General features: G+C 46.8%; 1 protein-coding gene across 1 annotated transcript in view; it reads left to right on the top strand.

The window, feature by feature from the left end:
• gli3 (GLI family zinc finger 3) overlaps positions 1–15,591 on the top strand; it is a 90,154-nt gene that overhangs the window by 67,098 nt on the left and 7,465 nt on the right. Inside the window, exons 6-10 of the mRNA XM_019276251.2 lie at positions 2,077–2,238; positions 5,576–5,777; positions 7,290–7,509; positions 8,556–8,669; positions 9,584–9,724. Of these exons, the coding sequence (XP_019131796.1) occupies positions 2,077–2,238; positions 5,576–5,777; positions 7,290–7,509; positions 8,556–8,669; positions 9,584–9,724 (839 nt within the window). The remainder of the gene's footprint in view (positions 1–2,076; positions 2,239–5,575; positions 5,778–7,289; positions 7,510–8,555; positions 8,670–9,583; positions 9,725–15,591) is intronic.

Here is a 15,591-nt window from a genome sequence, read left to right as displayed (position 1 = left end):
TATTCAAGAGCTTATTTGCCAATTATCTTGGCTCACCTTAAATGGCCTAATGACCTATTAGGCCCCACTTTTAGCTCCCCACCTTGTGTAGAAGTGTATTTCTGAAAGGGGGCAGATAGCAGGGGCATTTCCTCTGCACCTGCACACTTGACTTCATCTCATCTAGGTCTGTTAAAAGCTGCGTCTAAGTGAAGACCAAGAGTCTCTCTTAGCTCTCAGCTTCACTCAGCCCCTCTCCTGCTCTCCTGCACTCCCAGCATCACGCTCCGCGAGCGGGAAGCGCACACTCCAGCTCGAACCTCTCCACCCTCCAATTTTCCATTACCACAACATAATGCGCGGCAGTCTCAGCTCGCTTTAAATCAAAATAGTTCCTCCGAACCTACCACATGATCCCCCTTTCTGTTCGTAATGCCGTGAATTGTGAATGAGGCACCTAATTACTCCTTTAATCAATCCGGTGATTAATTAACCCATCAGCTTTTGTGTTGTTAGTATATCACCGCGCTTACAGGAAGCCTCCTTCTTCAATATGCTTTTTTTCTCTCTCTCTTCTACCAAAAAGTACATTTGAATAATGATGAATTAATTAACAGAATCTAATGGAGATTTAAAGTGGGTGGGATTTAGTGCCACCCTCTCGCTTTGCCACACATTTGCTTTCATTTCTGCTCCTCCCTCTATCATATTTCTCTCTTTTTTCTTACGTGATCTGGGGTTCAGAGGTAGGTTTGCCCCTGATCCTATTGTAATGCTGAAGGAGCACCCGGTGGCTCACCAAGTCCTGAGGCAAGTCTCTGCCTTTTCCACATCGGGTGCCACACTGAGAGCCTTCCCCATATTCCCCCACCCCGCCTTTTTTTTGCCCTCAGGATCGCACTCGGATGCCAGCATCTCTGATTTAGAAAATTCCGCAAAGCCTTTTTTTTTTTTTTCAGTGTGTGTGGATACTGAATGGGCCACATTATGGTTTGAATGCAAAAGCAAAGCTAAGGCGGAACAGTGGAGACAATTAAGAAACCCCCCCCCCCCTCCCCTTCCAACGAAGACATAATACCCAGATCGAATTAATTTAGAGTTTTTTTCTTACACTCATTCAACCAATCATGGATGCATATTGCAGCCATACAGGACGGACTTAAGAGGAAATCTCCTCATACGCCGTCTCTTTATTTATTTTTTCTTTATTTCCTCAATCGGGGGGTGAAAAAAAAAAAAAAAGCTGCAGCACTCTGTGGGTCTGAACCGGTTCTATATTTGCATCCAAAACCACAGTGTTAGTCTTTTCCCTCTCTCTTTCTTAGAATATTTGCATAAGGAAGCCCACCACCAGATGTTTATTTTTAGGCGACGGTTCAAGGACTTACAACACTATAACTAAGGGAATGACTTGGAAAAGAGAGAGAGAGAGAGAGAGAGTGAGCATCCTGAGAAGTGGAGGCAGAATCGTTTGCTGTATCTCCGTGCGTGCAGATATATCTGGGCAGATTTAGGCCTTTTGTTTTTTGCCGTGCATGTTTAAAAGGGAGCGCAGTAGAGGAGCAGGTTGCATATCTGCAGACTGCAGCCCTGATGCGCGCACAACACACAAGCACCATCTCTGGCAAAAGATGTGTCAGCCCACATGCTCTTACCACACACACACACACACACACACACACATATGTATATTTGCACTCTCTCCAAAGTGATCAAGGAACAGTAAGGCTGTTTAAGAATTGTATTGTAAGACGATCAGTTATGCTGCGCCCCGGCTGCGTGAATGCATCAATCAAACACTAATGCACACTCACTGTAATCTCTGAGCAAGCATCCGGTAATCCCCAGTGAGGCTCTTCCACTTCAGGTGATGCTCCCTGTGCAGCTGTTTTGCTTAACTTGATGGTGTTGCTAATGTGCTCATTACTGTTCTGCTGAGCTGATTATCATCTAATGTAAATGAACGCAGGTAATGTAATGCGGTGCAGGTGCTCTCCCTTGGTGTGTTTTTCCTCTCACTGCCTAATTCTTTTTTTTTTTATTTCGGTTACCTTTATTTCTTCTTCTTTGCTGACCTGTTCGTTCTCCCTAATCCAGCCCCTCACACAGGTCTGACCACAGCCGAGTACTACCACCAGATGGCTCTGCTCGCGGGCCACCGTAGCCCTTACACGACCGACCTCCTCCCCTCCGTGGCGGCCACGGCCGGCGCCGGCAGCGCCAGCGCGCTACACATGGAATACCTGCAGGCAATGGACAGTAAGTCTGCGCTGACATCACACATGACTGATGGCACAGTTTATGACAAACACACACACACACAGGTGAGTTAAGTCCTCTCAGGGGTGTTGATCCATAATCATGAGGTCCCAAACTGATCCAGAGTCAGCAGTTCTTGTGTGTGTGAGATTTACAGACTCAACTTGATGGTGCCAAGTTTGTGAATCAGTCGTTTGGAACGCTCATAAAGTTGGATGAACGTCCTCGTATCAGTCATTTTTCTTAATCACAGAGGCCGGTTGAAACACAGATCAACCAATTTCTAGGCGTTATGGTTAAAACCATGCTGAATATGGTGAAAGTAAAAAGTTTTTACACATCTAGGTTACATGTAACAGTTGTTTCAACAGCATATAAATCATTACATTTCAGTATGAAGCCTAAGTATTGAAATTATGTTAGAAAAGCACTTTTAGGAAACTCTTTTTTAACCACATGTAGCCCAGCTGCTGAAAAGACACCCACCAAATCTAAGCCTACTGGGATTGCACCTTAACGTATTATGAGTGCATACCTGCACATTATAGCATGGGTGGCCCCAGTGGGAATTCAACCTTTAAAATGCACCTTCTATTTTGTTCTATATATAGACGAAAGCTGCAGCTCAACCAAGACGAAGGAGGGACCTGCAACTTTACTTTGACATGATTTAAATGAGCTATTGTCTTAATGTGTTGGGCTCAGGACTGTGTGCAGAGGACTTATGCTAATGAGTTATTTTAAAGTGTAAATAGGAAATTAAACGCACACTGAATCTTAGAAAGGTCGGACAGCCTCACCCCGCTCCCTTTGATGAGAATGTATTTAGTCAGGCAGACGCCGCTTTCATGGAAATCCGGGGTGAAGTTCCCCCCTATTCTTCTGAACAAACTAATTAAAACTAGCCAAACTTGTGCGGGTATCAGAAAATTAATTGCTATTAAGTGGGAATTGGAATGTCCCACCATTCATCACTGGATAAATCCTTTCTTCTGTGTCACTTTTTAAGATTAATAGACTGAAACGAAAACAATTAGGGCCAAATTTAAGTGGAGATGCGATGCTCCTCACTTTAAAAAAAAACGCCTGTGATCATTGCTGGTAATAAGTCATCATGTTTCAACGATGTGTGTTCCGACGCCGGGAAGAAATTAACACTTTAAAGCCTTGTTGGATTTCGGGAAAAAAAAAAAAAAAAAGATATACAAAGAGCAGGGTCTATCAAGAGGCTTTCGCTGATAATCTGGGCTACCACGCTACTGCGGCTATTTTAGTCTGTTTCACATCAGTGTAATTACCTTCAGTGAGAGTTGTGCTAATGAAACAATGGGCCCGTCCTGCCTATTTGTGCTTTAATGGGCTATTGTCTGTGTTCGTACCGCCTAATTAGTGCAACAGCTCTCATAGATCACGATGCTAAAGTCTTTATTTGTGATCTTTATTCGTTTATCGTGCTATTTTTTTCCTATTCGGAGTGTTTTTCTTATTAGTAGGTGCTTTTTTGTCGCGTTTTGAACACTGCGACTCATGTTTGATACAAACAAACTGTTTAATTTTAGCTGTGATTTCGGTAAATCGCTATATACACAGCAAAATCTGCTAAAACACAAAAGCTTTATGTTCTTAAAGTGCACAAATACTATGAAATAGGATTGCTGTGTTTTTTATTCTTTCCCTTCTGTCTTTACGTGTCCTCCATTAAGTTTTCTGTGGCGTAAAAATATCCTTTCAGTCTTATATTCACACTTTCGTTGTGATAGCGTCCCTCTCAGGTGGCCCTGAGGCGTGTCGGCAAGGGTTCAACCTCAGTTTCGGAGCCAGCTTTTATTTCCAATGCCGTCAGTCCAGCCTATCTAAACCCTCCCTGGCCAGAAGAATTAATGACGCGGCGCGTAACCAGCCATCCCGTCCATAAATCAAGAGGAAATTAGAGGGACAGTCCTGCTACGAGCCAGGACGCTCCACTCTCTGTCTCCCCGGTTGGCCGATTTATCATTTGGGCTGTGCATTAATAAACACCACTCCCATGAGGCTTTGCAGTGGCGGGACGCTGGCCCTGCTCCTCGGCAGTGCCCCACCTCTCCTAATTCACAGCAAGTGAATTCACTTCTGTTGGATTCGACTTGTTTAAGTATCGAATGTTGGATGTAGACGGTTGAATTTGACCAAACCAGGTGGATGAAGATGATTTTGTTTGTGGGATTATAGGTATGATTCAGGAGGAATAAGATGGTGAGAATTCAGAACGTCACATGACAAACTGCAGTGTATTTAGCGATTGTGTGCGCTCAGGGATTTGTATGTGTGTATGTATGCAACCCCCCCCACTAACAACCCCCATCAGTAAGACAAAAAAAAGGCAGATTTTCCATACAATGACCATGTGAAGGGGGGTGTTTCTCTCCATACAGCTTCATACCATAGTCGAAACTCAGGCCTGCGTATGCCAGAACACCGCGGCTGCCACCACAGAGACATCCGCACAAACATTCACATCCACACACTCTGATTACCATGTGAATGGAGCGTTCCGTAATCGTTGGATGTGTCAAACGAGAGATGGAGCATTTACGTTTGGGAGATGGATGGATTGTGGGGGACGTAAATATGGAGGGGGGTTATCGGGGCTGCGTAAGCTGGTTTTGTTTGCCTTTTATAAAATAACTCAAAATGTTTTATTTCCAAGACTTGAGTCACAAAGTCATTGTGTCAGTTCATGCACAAAGCGCGACATCCCCTCGGTGCTTTTTTTTTCTCCCCCCTCCTTCCATCTCCCTCTCTTTTTCCCTGTCTTGTTTGTGACATCTCCATGTGAAAAGACAACAAAAGTCATGTTTTAATCTCTACCCGTGGCTCATTGTATGTGCAGAGAGAATGGTTGTGCCGTTTCCGCCTTTTACCTTTTCAAACCCCCTTTTGAGTATTTCCAGTCAACACTGATTGCATTTGAATAACGAGTCAAATTGGACTTGATTAAATATTACCATACACAGTCAGAGCATTTCTCCAACATAAAAGGCATGTTTTCTCATGGATGAAATGCAAGCAGTGCATCAAGTGACAGCCGAACACTCATTCAGATGAGCCTTTTGTCTGATGATTGACAAAAATGTCATCTGCTGGGGTTAGATTAGGTTAGAGTTTGGATGAAGTCAAACAGAAAAGCGCGTATAAACCAGGAAATGCTCTTTTTTGGCACTAATTTGTAGGAATCTAGCCGATGCCTTCTCTCCAGGAAAATAACAGCGCGGATAAGGGTTCATTTACACTTTTACGAGGCATTTTAACCTTGGCTTCTATTCTTAGTCTGATGTCTTCCTCTTTCCTCATCCTGCAGGCACTCGTTTCTCCAGCCCGCGGCTTCCATCGAGGCCCAGCAGGAAGCGCCCCCTGCCCATCTCGCCCCTCTCCGAGCACAGCTTTGACCTGCAGACCATGATCCGCAACTCGCCCAACTCTCTCGTCACCATGCTCAACAACTCCCGCTCCAGCTCCTCCACCAGCGGCTCCTACGGTCACCTCTCTGCTGGAGCCATCAGGTAATTCGTCTGCCTGAATTATTCTTAGGCCGTATTCCGTAAGACTGGAAGTGTGGAAGAGTTTCAGGTTGCATTATAGGAAATGTAGGATCCAAGTGTTTCAGGGGTTTGACCCATAGTATGCACTAAAATCAGGATATTTCAGCTTTTGCTGCTTCGGTTTTTAACATTTTGTTTTATAAATCTGTCCTTTGTGAGTCCCCAAATGTTATGGCAGTGCATATTGATGGTTTGCCTCTTTAAAGTTCTAAAAAAACCTTTTATCCTGTCAGGATGTCTTTCAGGAGCTTTGATTGATCGTGTTTCATCAAGGTGGTCATTCAGGGACTAACGCGCCGATGATAAATCAAATAACAGCATCTCTCTGAGGAGGAATGACGCTGTAGACGATTTTCTAATAACATTGATTGGTTGATTTTTCATACGGCATGCTTGAAGCGCCCGAGCCCATCAGAGTAGCACCATATTATGATTATATATTTCCATTCCGCACAGAGAACGGAGTAAATAAAAGTGTGTGGTGTCTGTGTGTGTGTCGTCCATGTCAAACCCCTGTGTGGGTGACGATCTCCCAGCCAGCCAGTCAGCCTGCCTCCCCGGCGGCTCGTGTCAGTCATCCGGTACACCTCATGGAAACATCACATACATCACGCCACCGGTACCAGAGGTGAGCAGAGGATAGAAAAAGAAGAAGAAGAGAGAAGGGAAAAGGAAAGATCCATCGCCCCACCCACAGCCATTGATCAGCGATCTGTAAGAAGAGCCTGATCAATCACGCCGCCAGCTCAGCCACTGTCCTAGTGACAGGACCCAAATAGCCAGAGCCAAACAGACTGATGAGTGATATGACAAGCGGATGGGCCCCCAAATGTGTCTCGGCCCATTGATTTCCACTCGGCTCGTAATAAGATCAGCAGACATATGGGTCGCGGGGAGAGCGAAGCGTCAGAGCTCAGGATGAATGGAGGCCGCTGCTGTCGAGCCACACAGATCTGTGTTTATCTGGTGGTTCACCTGCGGTTAGACAGACCCCTGAGGAGGCTTGGTGGCTTCTGGGATTTTTTTTTTTTAAAGATAAACAAAGTTAGCTCAGGTTAAGGGTAAATAAACCGATGGAACGAGTCCGTTGCGGGGAAAACAGAGAATTAATTTAGCTGTATTTACATGGCTATACGACACACTGCAGATTGTTTATCATCTGTATCATTTGCCCAGTGGAAGAATGACATACTGCCTTACACAGACCACATGATAATTCACTGTGTGTTAACAAGCTGAACATTCATTGGCAGGGATTTGCCAGCAGCCCCGTGGTTCCAGCATTACCACACCATCTCCTGTCAGATTGTCCTCAGGGAGAAGGAACTATCCAGAACAATCCATTTATTCACTGTCTTTGCTCCTTTTTTTTTGCTCCATTCCCTCTGCAACTGATATTTTAGGGAAGTTGTATCATACTTTTCTGATTATTTAATTTAACCGCTCCACTCTTTCCCCTCTCTCTCTCTCCAGCCCAGCGTTGAGCTTCGCCTACCCACCAACCCCGGTGGCTTTGCACGTGCACCAGCAGCTGATCGGCCGCCAACCGGGCATCGTGGGCTCTGCTTTTGGCCACAGTCCGCCCCTCATCCACCACCCACCGGCCTTTACCACCCAAAGGCCCGTACCTGGCATCCCCCCCTCCGGCCTCAGCGCCAGCGAACGCTCAGCCATCTCCAACGACTCCTCGCAGGTGAGAGCGGCGGCGGCAGGCAAGACGCCCGTGCGATTCATCATCACAAGTAATAGATAGCGGCGTCGCATGCCAGCCACGTCTCAGCGAAACGCAGCCAGCTAACATGGTACAGGCAGGACCCCCCCTCCGCGCGCTCATCTCCTGGGAGTTTCCTCCTACTTGTGTTGTCTCTTGTTTTTAGACTGCCGAGCACGGCCCAGAACGTGCCTGCAGCAAACAACAAGGGGCTTGTTAGCATAGAATCCCACTGCTGACTCCATTAATCACTAGAGAGAGAACAAGGATATAGAGAGGGAATATTGACATGGATGGATGGATCCAAAGGGGCTTTTTCTCTCCTTCCTCAACCCTTACTGTATGTGCGGGCCCACAATTGAAGTAAATATCCAATGTTTATTACCCGTCCTCCCTGCTGTTTCCCCATTTCTTGGATTTTTTCTTATTGAGAACGAGGCCTCATTCAAATTGGGCACAAGAAAAAAAAATTGCCTTTTCCTGAATAAACAGAATATTGCTTTGGGGGGCCACAGCTGAATCTCGTATGTTTCAGCAAAGATAGTAGGGCAAATGTGTTTTCATGTTACATGTACGACAACTCCGAGTGTCCGGTGAAAAACATCAACATTTAAGGGAGTGAAAATTTCAGTAAAAAAGAGAAAACTTCTTTTATTCTCGTGGGGGAATTTAAGCCGGGGCCAAAATCAGGTCATCCATCGGTTCAGTCAGTGCTTCACTCAATTGGTTCATGAGTTTGTTTTAATTGCTGTGATTAGAGCAGCTAATGCGATACAGTGAATTGCATAGTTTTTCATTTTGTACCGTTAAAGCTTTTGCCGAGGATATATACGGAAATCATTACGGTACAACCGCAGTTTGTTTGTTGTTGGGTTTTTTTCCTCCCCCTCTGCTTGATTAAGTAAATTATTGATTGACTTCTAAGCAGCGCGTGCATTTTTAATGATACCAGAGAGGACAACACAAGAAATAACTCACACGTATAACGTGAAGCTCGACGTGATGGAATAGTTTCTGTTTTCCCGCAGACCAAACCAACAAGTGAATCTGCAGTGAGCAGCACGGGAGACCCCATGCACCACAAACGCTCCAAGATGAAGCCGGAGGAAGAGCTGCCGAGCCCAGGCGCGGTGAGCGTACAGGTGAGGACTGACAGACAGTGTAAAGATGCACTTTACTTTCAAGCGACTGGTCGGTAAATCCCAGAATTCACAAGCTTGTTTTTTTGTATTTTTAGATTCTTCCACTAGTATAAAGAAGCCCATATAATGGAGTGCAACAAAAGACAAGCTTACCAGCCACTGTTTGTATTTATTTACCTGCTGTTTGGCTGTTTCCCACCCTGCTTTTATCAGCCGCCGTTTCCGAAGCGAAACAATTCATTGATCTTTTTGCGAGACCAGAAGGAAATTGTTTTTTGCTTTTGTTTAATCAAAGTTTTAAGTGGCTGAGGGGGGAAAAAATGAAAGAGAAGTGCGATAACGGTAAGCGTTTGCATGTGTGCAGGAAAAAAAAAAACCTTATTAGAGTGGATATTCAGGCTGCAGCAGATTCAAGCCTGAGGTGTGTGTGGTGGAAGCCCAGGCTCTCCTGAATTAGCCCACACCAACTCTCTGCTCCACTCAGCCACCTAACTGTGACAGTGAAATATGTCTGGGCTAATAGAGCAACCTACAGCAGGAAAAGGGGGTTAGATTCCTCAAATACTCACCGCGGCCCCCGTCGTATAACAACCCCTAAATACAGAGCGGGGCTTTCACTGCTTACATTTCCGCACTTTTCTCCCAGCCAGCCAAACAAGGCCGGATTCACATGGGGGCTACTGTGGCTGAGACCAAATCACTTTTGGCTGTGGCTTTCATGTAAACCAGCAGGGCGGGAGAAAAATGACTTTTCTGACAGATTTGGATGGATTGATGCTGGAGAGAGGAAGGCAGCCCCTGTAGTCTTTCTGCTTTCATGTCCAGCCTTGTATTAAATACATTTATTTACTCTGTTTCCATTAAATTCTCGTGCTTGTTGGATTAAGAACCTTTTCTACTGTTGTTCCTTTTAGGACCATCCTGATGGGATGACCCTGGTGAAGGAGGAAGGGGACAAGGATGAGAGCAAACAGGAGCCGGAGGTGGTTTACGAGACAAACTGCCACTGGGAGAACTGTTGCCGCGAGTTCGACACACAGGAGCAGCTAGTACAAGTGAGTAACACACACATTTAAATATCTAGCTGTAACGGTGTGTGTGTAAATTCTGCACATAAAGGAACGAGAAAGGCCGAACACGTCTTCTCGCGGACGGTTTGCGTGTCACTCCTCATCGTTTCCTGTGGGCAGAGAAGCGTTCACACCTGACCTCCAGTTGTTTTCCAGGACCAGACTTCTTCTTGTAGAGAAACAGGGAGACACAACAGGGTGTTTGTAGCTGTAAGATGGGTGAAGACTTACATGAAAAGCTTTTCCCGTTGCAGCTCAGAGAAACACACACCATAAAAAAAAAACTACAGTTTGGTTTGTATGCTGTGAGAGTTTTCGGCATTTCTTTCCTCGAGCTCGGTAGATCCCAGCAACATCAACCGCAGCTGTACTATTCTGCACAGCGCCTCCTATCAGGCCACGACCCCCTGCCTGACTGCGAGTCTGTGCAGCAGCAGCAGCAGCAGAAGCAGCAGCCTACAGTAGAGTCAGAGCTGCAGGCGTTGACTGATACTGCTGCTGGATTCCTGATTGGATCCAGGGACGGTGGTAATGGGCTCAAAAAGCTGGAGAGCACATCTCACAGCTGAACGAGGCTAACTGATTTGGCGGGTTAAGCCTCCTGGAGTCAGGATGTGAGCTTTGTGTACACCACTGGACCGGCCCTCCTTCTGGTTGTTATCGGAACTCTCACACAGCCCGGGAGATGGATGGCTCTTCATCGTATTACGCCAGAGGGTTCACTGTTAAGCTAAATATTAATAACATTACGGCCGTGTCACCCTGACTTTTGCAACTTACGTTATTACCACTGCTGCTCTCTGACGGCCTGCGAACCTCTCACCCGACTAGAGAGAGACTGGGCCTCGAAGTTGGTGAAAATACACCAATATGATGCTATGAACAAGGGATGCTGGGAGTGTACACACACACACACGCGTGTGCGCACATGAAACACACATCAGCGCACATCTGATAGAAAGATCCTCAGCTCTCCACAGCTGTCTATTTGCCGTCTTGACATCGCAATCCTCAGCCGCGGTGGTAACCCCTATCTATAATTGATATCCTCAGCGCGGAATGGGCTGCCTCCCCGTGTTTGAAGGGCTCGGCTCAAAGGTTGAGCGTCTTGACAACTTCTTGCCCCTGTTTCAGGAGGGCGGGATGAGTCGGGGGGTGGTGGGAGAGAGAGAGAGAGAGGAGGGGAGGGTGGCTTCTTAATAGAGGGAAAGGCTCTTGCTCACATCCTCCCCCTACTGTAGTCACACCAGGTGGCCATCTGTACAAAACAATGTCCTTTCATCCCTCCACATATACTCCTTCCAGCCAAGCCGAGCCGAGCCGAAGCCGCACTTAGTATCAGATTGCAGCGTTAAGACAGACGTCGACAAAATCCCTATTAGTTTTTTTCCATTTTTTTCCCCCATCTTGGAATTGTTTCCTCCCTTTTCTGGCATTTGACTTTCTGATTTTTTTTTTTTTTTATTCCCTCATTTTCTGTGCACATGCAGATATGCAGAGAGATGCCAATAAAAGTCTTCGCCTACAGAATCCCTGCCCTCTAATTCAGCAGAGCGGACGGAGGGGGGGGGGGGGGGGGGGGGGGGGGGGGAATGCTCTTATCTTTCCGCACCCCCCACACCCCCCACCCCTTTTCAGTAATAGGATAAGTACAGTATTTGGACCACAGTGGCGCTCCTCACACATTGGGAGGGGTTTGAGTTGTGTGTGTGTGTGTGGGGAGGGGGGGTGGTTTCCATATAACCAAACAATGGAGCGTCCCTTCCCCCTGTACTTGTCTTCTGAAATGGCTTTGGGGGGAAAAACATGATAATGAAAAAAATACCAGTTTCTTCCACCACTAGGTCGAGTGCACATGGATTCACAACCTGCGTCATAAATGAAATGTTTTTGTGTGAGTCCTTAAAGTAACGCTCATTCAGATATCCATTTGTTTCCCTTTGTGGTTGGCCTAATTTCCGAGTTAAGCCTTTGCGCCACCCTCGTCGCTCTCCACCTTGTTCAAAAGCGCTCCTGCCGCGCTCTCCGTGCATATTTCTACACTCTCCGACATGCTCTCACCACGACGCGCCGCGGCGTATTCCTTTATCGTCCGCGTTTTAAGCGCTCTCGGTGCAGCCGATAAGATAAACATCAGATCTGTGCAATTTAGCTCACTTATCTGGCCTACCCAGTCAGCAAAAGCGAGGCGGGTGTCAATTTTAGTTTGCCTGCGTTTCTTTTTCGTTGTTCATTACGTTTCAACTCTCTCCACACCTCTCCATCTCCCTCTCCGCTCCGGCTCCACATTCTTTTGCTTCCCCATTTTTGGGCATAAACCTCTCTCCGTCTCTTTCTCTTTCTCTCTCTCTCTTGTCGTTTTTCTCTTTCATTTTCTCTCCCCTCCCCTCTTTCGCCCTCAGAGGGGAACACTTTTAAAGATAAGGCCTGGTGGCTTCTTTAATGTCTCTCTTGAAGTGGGTTTTGTCGCCAGAGATGCCAACCACTCACACTCCCATAATTCCCTAATATGGACTTGTTCAACAATCTTTGTATCATTTTCACATGGGTCTAGAACAGATGCTTAGCCGTGGAGGAGTCTATACATTTCCGGCGCCTTTGTATGATTAAAAAAATGTATGTAAGCAAATTGTCATCTGTGTGGCAAAGCAGTTTTTAGTAGAGAGTCGTCGGATGTGGCGAGACAAAACTTCATCAATAAAAGAATGCAACTGTTTCTTCATCACATAGATTTGCTACATGTATCAGCATAATTTATTATTCTTCATCTTCTTTGTAAAAACTTTTCCATCCATATAAACAGTATTATGACCTTTTAACTGCTGAACCATTCCCCGGCTTGCAAACTTGAGGGTTCAGGTCCTGCTAACAGACATTGTGTATTGGGGGGGTGTCTGATTGGGGTTGGTGGTCTTGTATGTGTGTGTTCTCACAGCTCATCAGGCCCGTTTGCCACCCCCCCCTCCACAGTCTACCGTTGTGTTCCAGGTCATCTACATAGGTGGCGCTGTGATGTCCTTGTTCTTAGTTGGGGGGCCCGGCTCTCCCCTCGTGTGCAGCCTCGTCGAGGCGGCTGCTGTGCGCCTCCCCCGGTGTTAAAGGGAGATAAACACGGGGCGCAGTCTGAAGCCGCCCCCCCCAACCCAACCAACCCAACCAACCCCCCTCCCAGCCCCCACCCTCTGGCTGCCGGCTCAGGCTTTTAATTGGTAAAATGCAGATTTTTTTTGATCAGGAGAAGGATTAGGCTCCTTATCTGTCAAGAGTATCTTACTCTAAGATGAAAAGACTGCGCTGAATTACACATGCCAATTCCAGCTCCCTGCCCCCTGCTCGCTCGCTCGCTCACTCACTCACTCTCATCCTCCCTCCTCACTAAATCCAACCCCCCGTCCTCCTCCTCCTCCTCCTCCTCCTTCCCTTCCTTCTTTGCCTTTTTCATGCTCTTCCCCCCCCCCCCCCCCCCCCCCCCCCCCCACCCCCCCCCCCTCTCTTTACACAAAGCACTTCAGCGACTGACATCACAAAAGAACATATGATTTATTAGGTGGTGTTTGATAAAGCTAAACGGTGTTGCGGGTCCCACAGCTTAGTGAAATTGCCTTGTAAACAGGCCCTCTTTTCATGCACGCTTGCATTCTAATGCACACGAAAGGCCCCCGCGTCCCAGAGAGAGTTTGATAAGGAGACATGGAGATGGATACTGAAGTGGGCAAACGCTGGGAAATGGCAAAAAAAGTAATGCATGTAGAGGTGCGTGAGTCCGAGACGGGAAAAACTGAAATCAGAGGCTTTGATTTTATTAGAAAACACAACAACTTGGTGTTTGTGTTTTAGTGCTGTTTATGTGTATGGATGCTTTTTATATTTTTATTTTTTTTGCAATGCACCCAGGCAGCAGGGGTCTAGACCAAGAAAACATCTGCACCTGTGTGTGTGTGTGTGTGTGTGCACCTCTCATACGTCACAGGCGGCTTCAGTGTCCCCTGTGTCCGTGTCCCTTGCGCTCCCTGTCGCGCGGCTCCCTCCTAAATCCATCTTGGTGGCGTTTTTACAGTTGTTGGCCGATAAGCTGGCAGGGGGAAGATGAATAACCTGCAGCGCCGCTGCTATCAGCACCTGTTTGTCGATTTAGCCGGCCAACGGGGCCTGTCTGCTCAGCATGGAGATTATTGATTCAATAAGAATTGCCATTAGATCATGCCATTAGGTTTCTTGGCGGCCCCTCTCCCTGTGCTGTCTGTCCCCCTCTCTGTCAGCTCGCAGGCTCATGCATCACAGCCGTCAGCGACCTCCTTCATTTGTACAAACAGGGGGTGTGAGTGTGTATCCGTCTGTGCGTGCATGCGCTCGTGTCGTGCCAGCCACCCGCGTGATCCAGCACCATGGCGCTCTCCCATCGCTCTCAGCCAGAGGATATTGAATGCTGCTCACAACAGACCGATTGCTTGCCATAGGGATTCCCTCACAGCCGAGGGAGAAAAAGAGGAAGACAAGTCAGGTTTTTCGGGAGGCTCTGGCCGAGGGTGAGGAGGAGATCAATCTTGGGGGGGGGGGAAACTTCACTAACGTCTGTGGTCATCCAGTCCCCAATCATTTTCTGTGGAATTAGTCTTGTTTTGTCACTTTGAAATTAAAAACTGTCAAGTGAGAATAATGGAGGTCCATTGCGGATATATTAGTGTCAATTTTGCTCTTTGCCTTCGCTGTCGCACCCCGCTGCTACAGCGCTGACTCATTTGTCGATACTCCTCCTCTTGTAGTACAGGGAGAGCGAGTGCAGTGGAGACTCGGGGTCAAATGAGAGATTAAATATAGGGCGGTTTCTGGTGGATGTCATGCTCGTGGATATTTGCGGGGTCATGATCTGGCCATTGGGAAGGTACAAAGATGCTATTGTCATGGCAGCGTCATGCCTGGAGGGGAACTGACCCTGGAAACTTTATTTGCTTTGGTGCTTCATGTTTTATAGCTCAACAGTCTCGCGAGTAAGTGCTCGAAGAAAGCACGTTTTCCCCAGACGTTTAAGAGCATTCAAAGTCAAGTCTCTATTTATCTCCCCGGCTCGGTTGCCATCCGTCGCTCTTCATTCAGCCGCGAGGTAAAAAGACTCTCTTCTCAGCTGCTCAGGAATGTAATAATACCGGTTTTCTTTTGGTCAGGATATTGTGTCTGTCTCCCTGGGTTTAAATTGCTCCCGGAAAGGCACTTCAGAGGCCACCACAGTGTTGTCTCTGAAAGAGAGCCAGATGTTGACTTCGTCCCCAGAGGGTCTAACGTCTGCATGACTTTTTTTTTTTTTTCTCCCCTTTTCACCTCTTTCATTCCTCTGTAACATCCACCACTTACCCAGTTTTACAAGACAAGTTGGTGAGAAAAGAAGAAGGGGGGGAAAAAAAGGGCAGAGAGAAAGAGGAAGGTGGTGCTCGCAGATATAATGCTTGGCTGGAGTTGTAAAGCCCCTGCATTTCAGATACCTCGACTGAACTTTTTGATTCCTCGCCCTATCTCCTCACCTCCCCCTTCTTCCTAAGCCTCAGATTGGAAGTTGCCACGGCAGCACAACTGTCAGCACTTGTCATGGAGGGGCGAGGGGCCCAATGTGATGCGAAGTGACAGGGTTTTATTTGAAAATCCTGTTCAGATCGGACACTGAGACTCACAAGTCTGCTGTTTTTTTTTGTTTTTTTCCTCCCGAGTGTTTGTGCAGATTTCAAAAGCAGAGAAAGAGAAAAGGCTGGAAGAGTTAAGAGACATGAGATGGGTGAAATTAAATGGAGAGAATGCCACATAAAAGAAATGGAAAACAGGAAGGAGGATGATAGATTTGCCTCCTATGCAACAAAACAAGC

This window comes from Larimichthys crocea, chromosome XXIII (genome assembly GCF_000972845.2).
Source record: "Larimichthys crocea isolate SSNF chromosome XXIII, L_crocea_2.0, whole genome shotgun sequence".
In the NCBI taxonomy this organism is placed as follows: domain Eukaryota; kingdom Metazoa; phylum Chordata; class Actinopteri; family Sciaenidae; genus Larimichthys; species Larimichthys crocea.
Note: the sequence above shows the minus strand (reverse complement) of the source record. Positions and strands in the feature narration are given on the sequence as shown.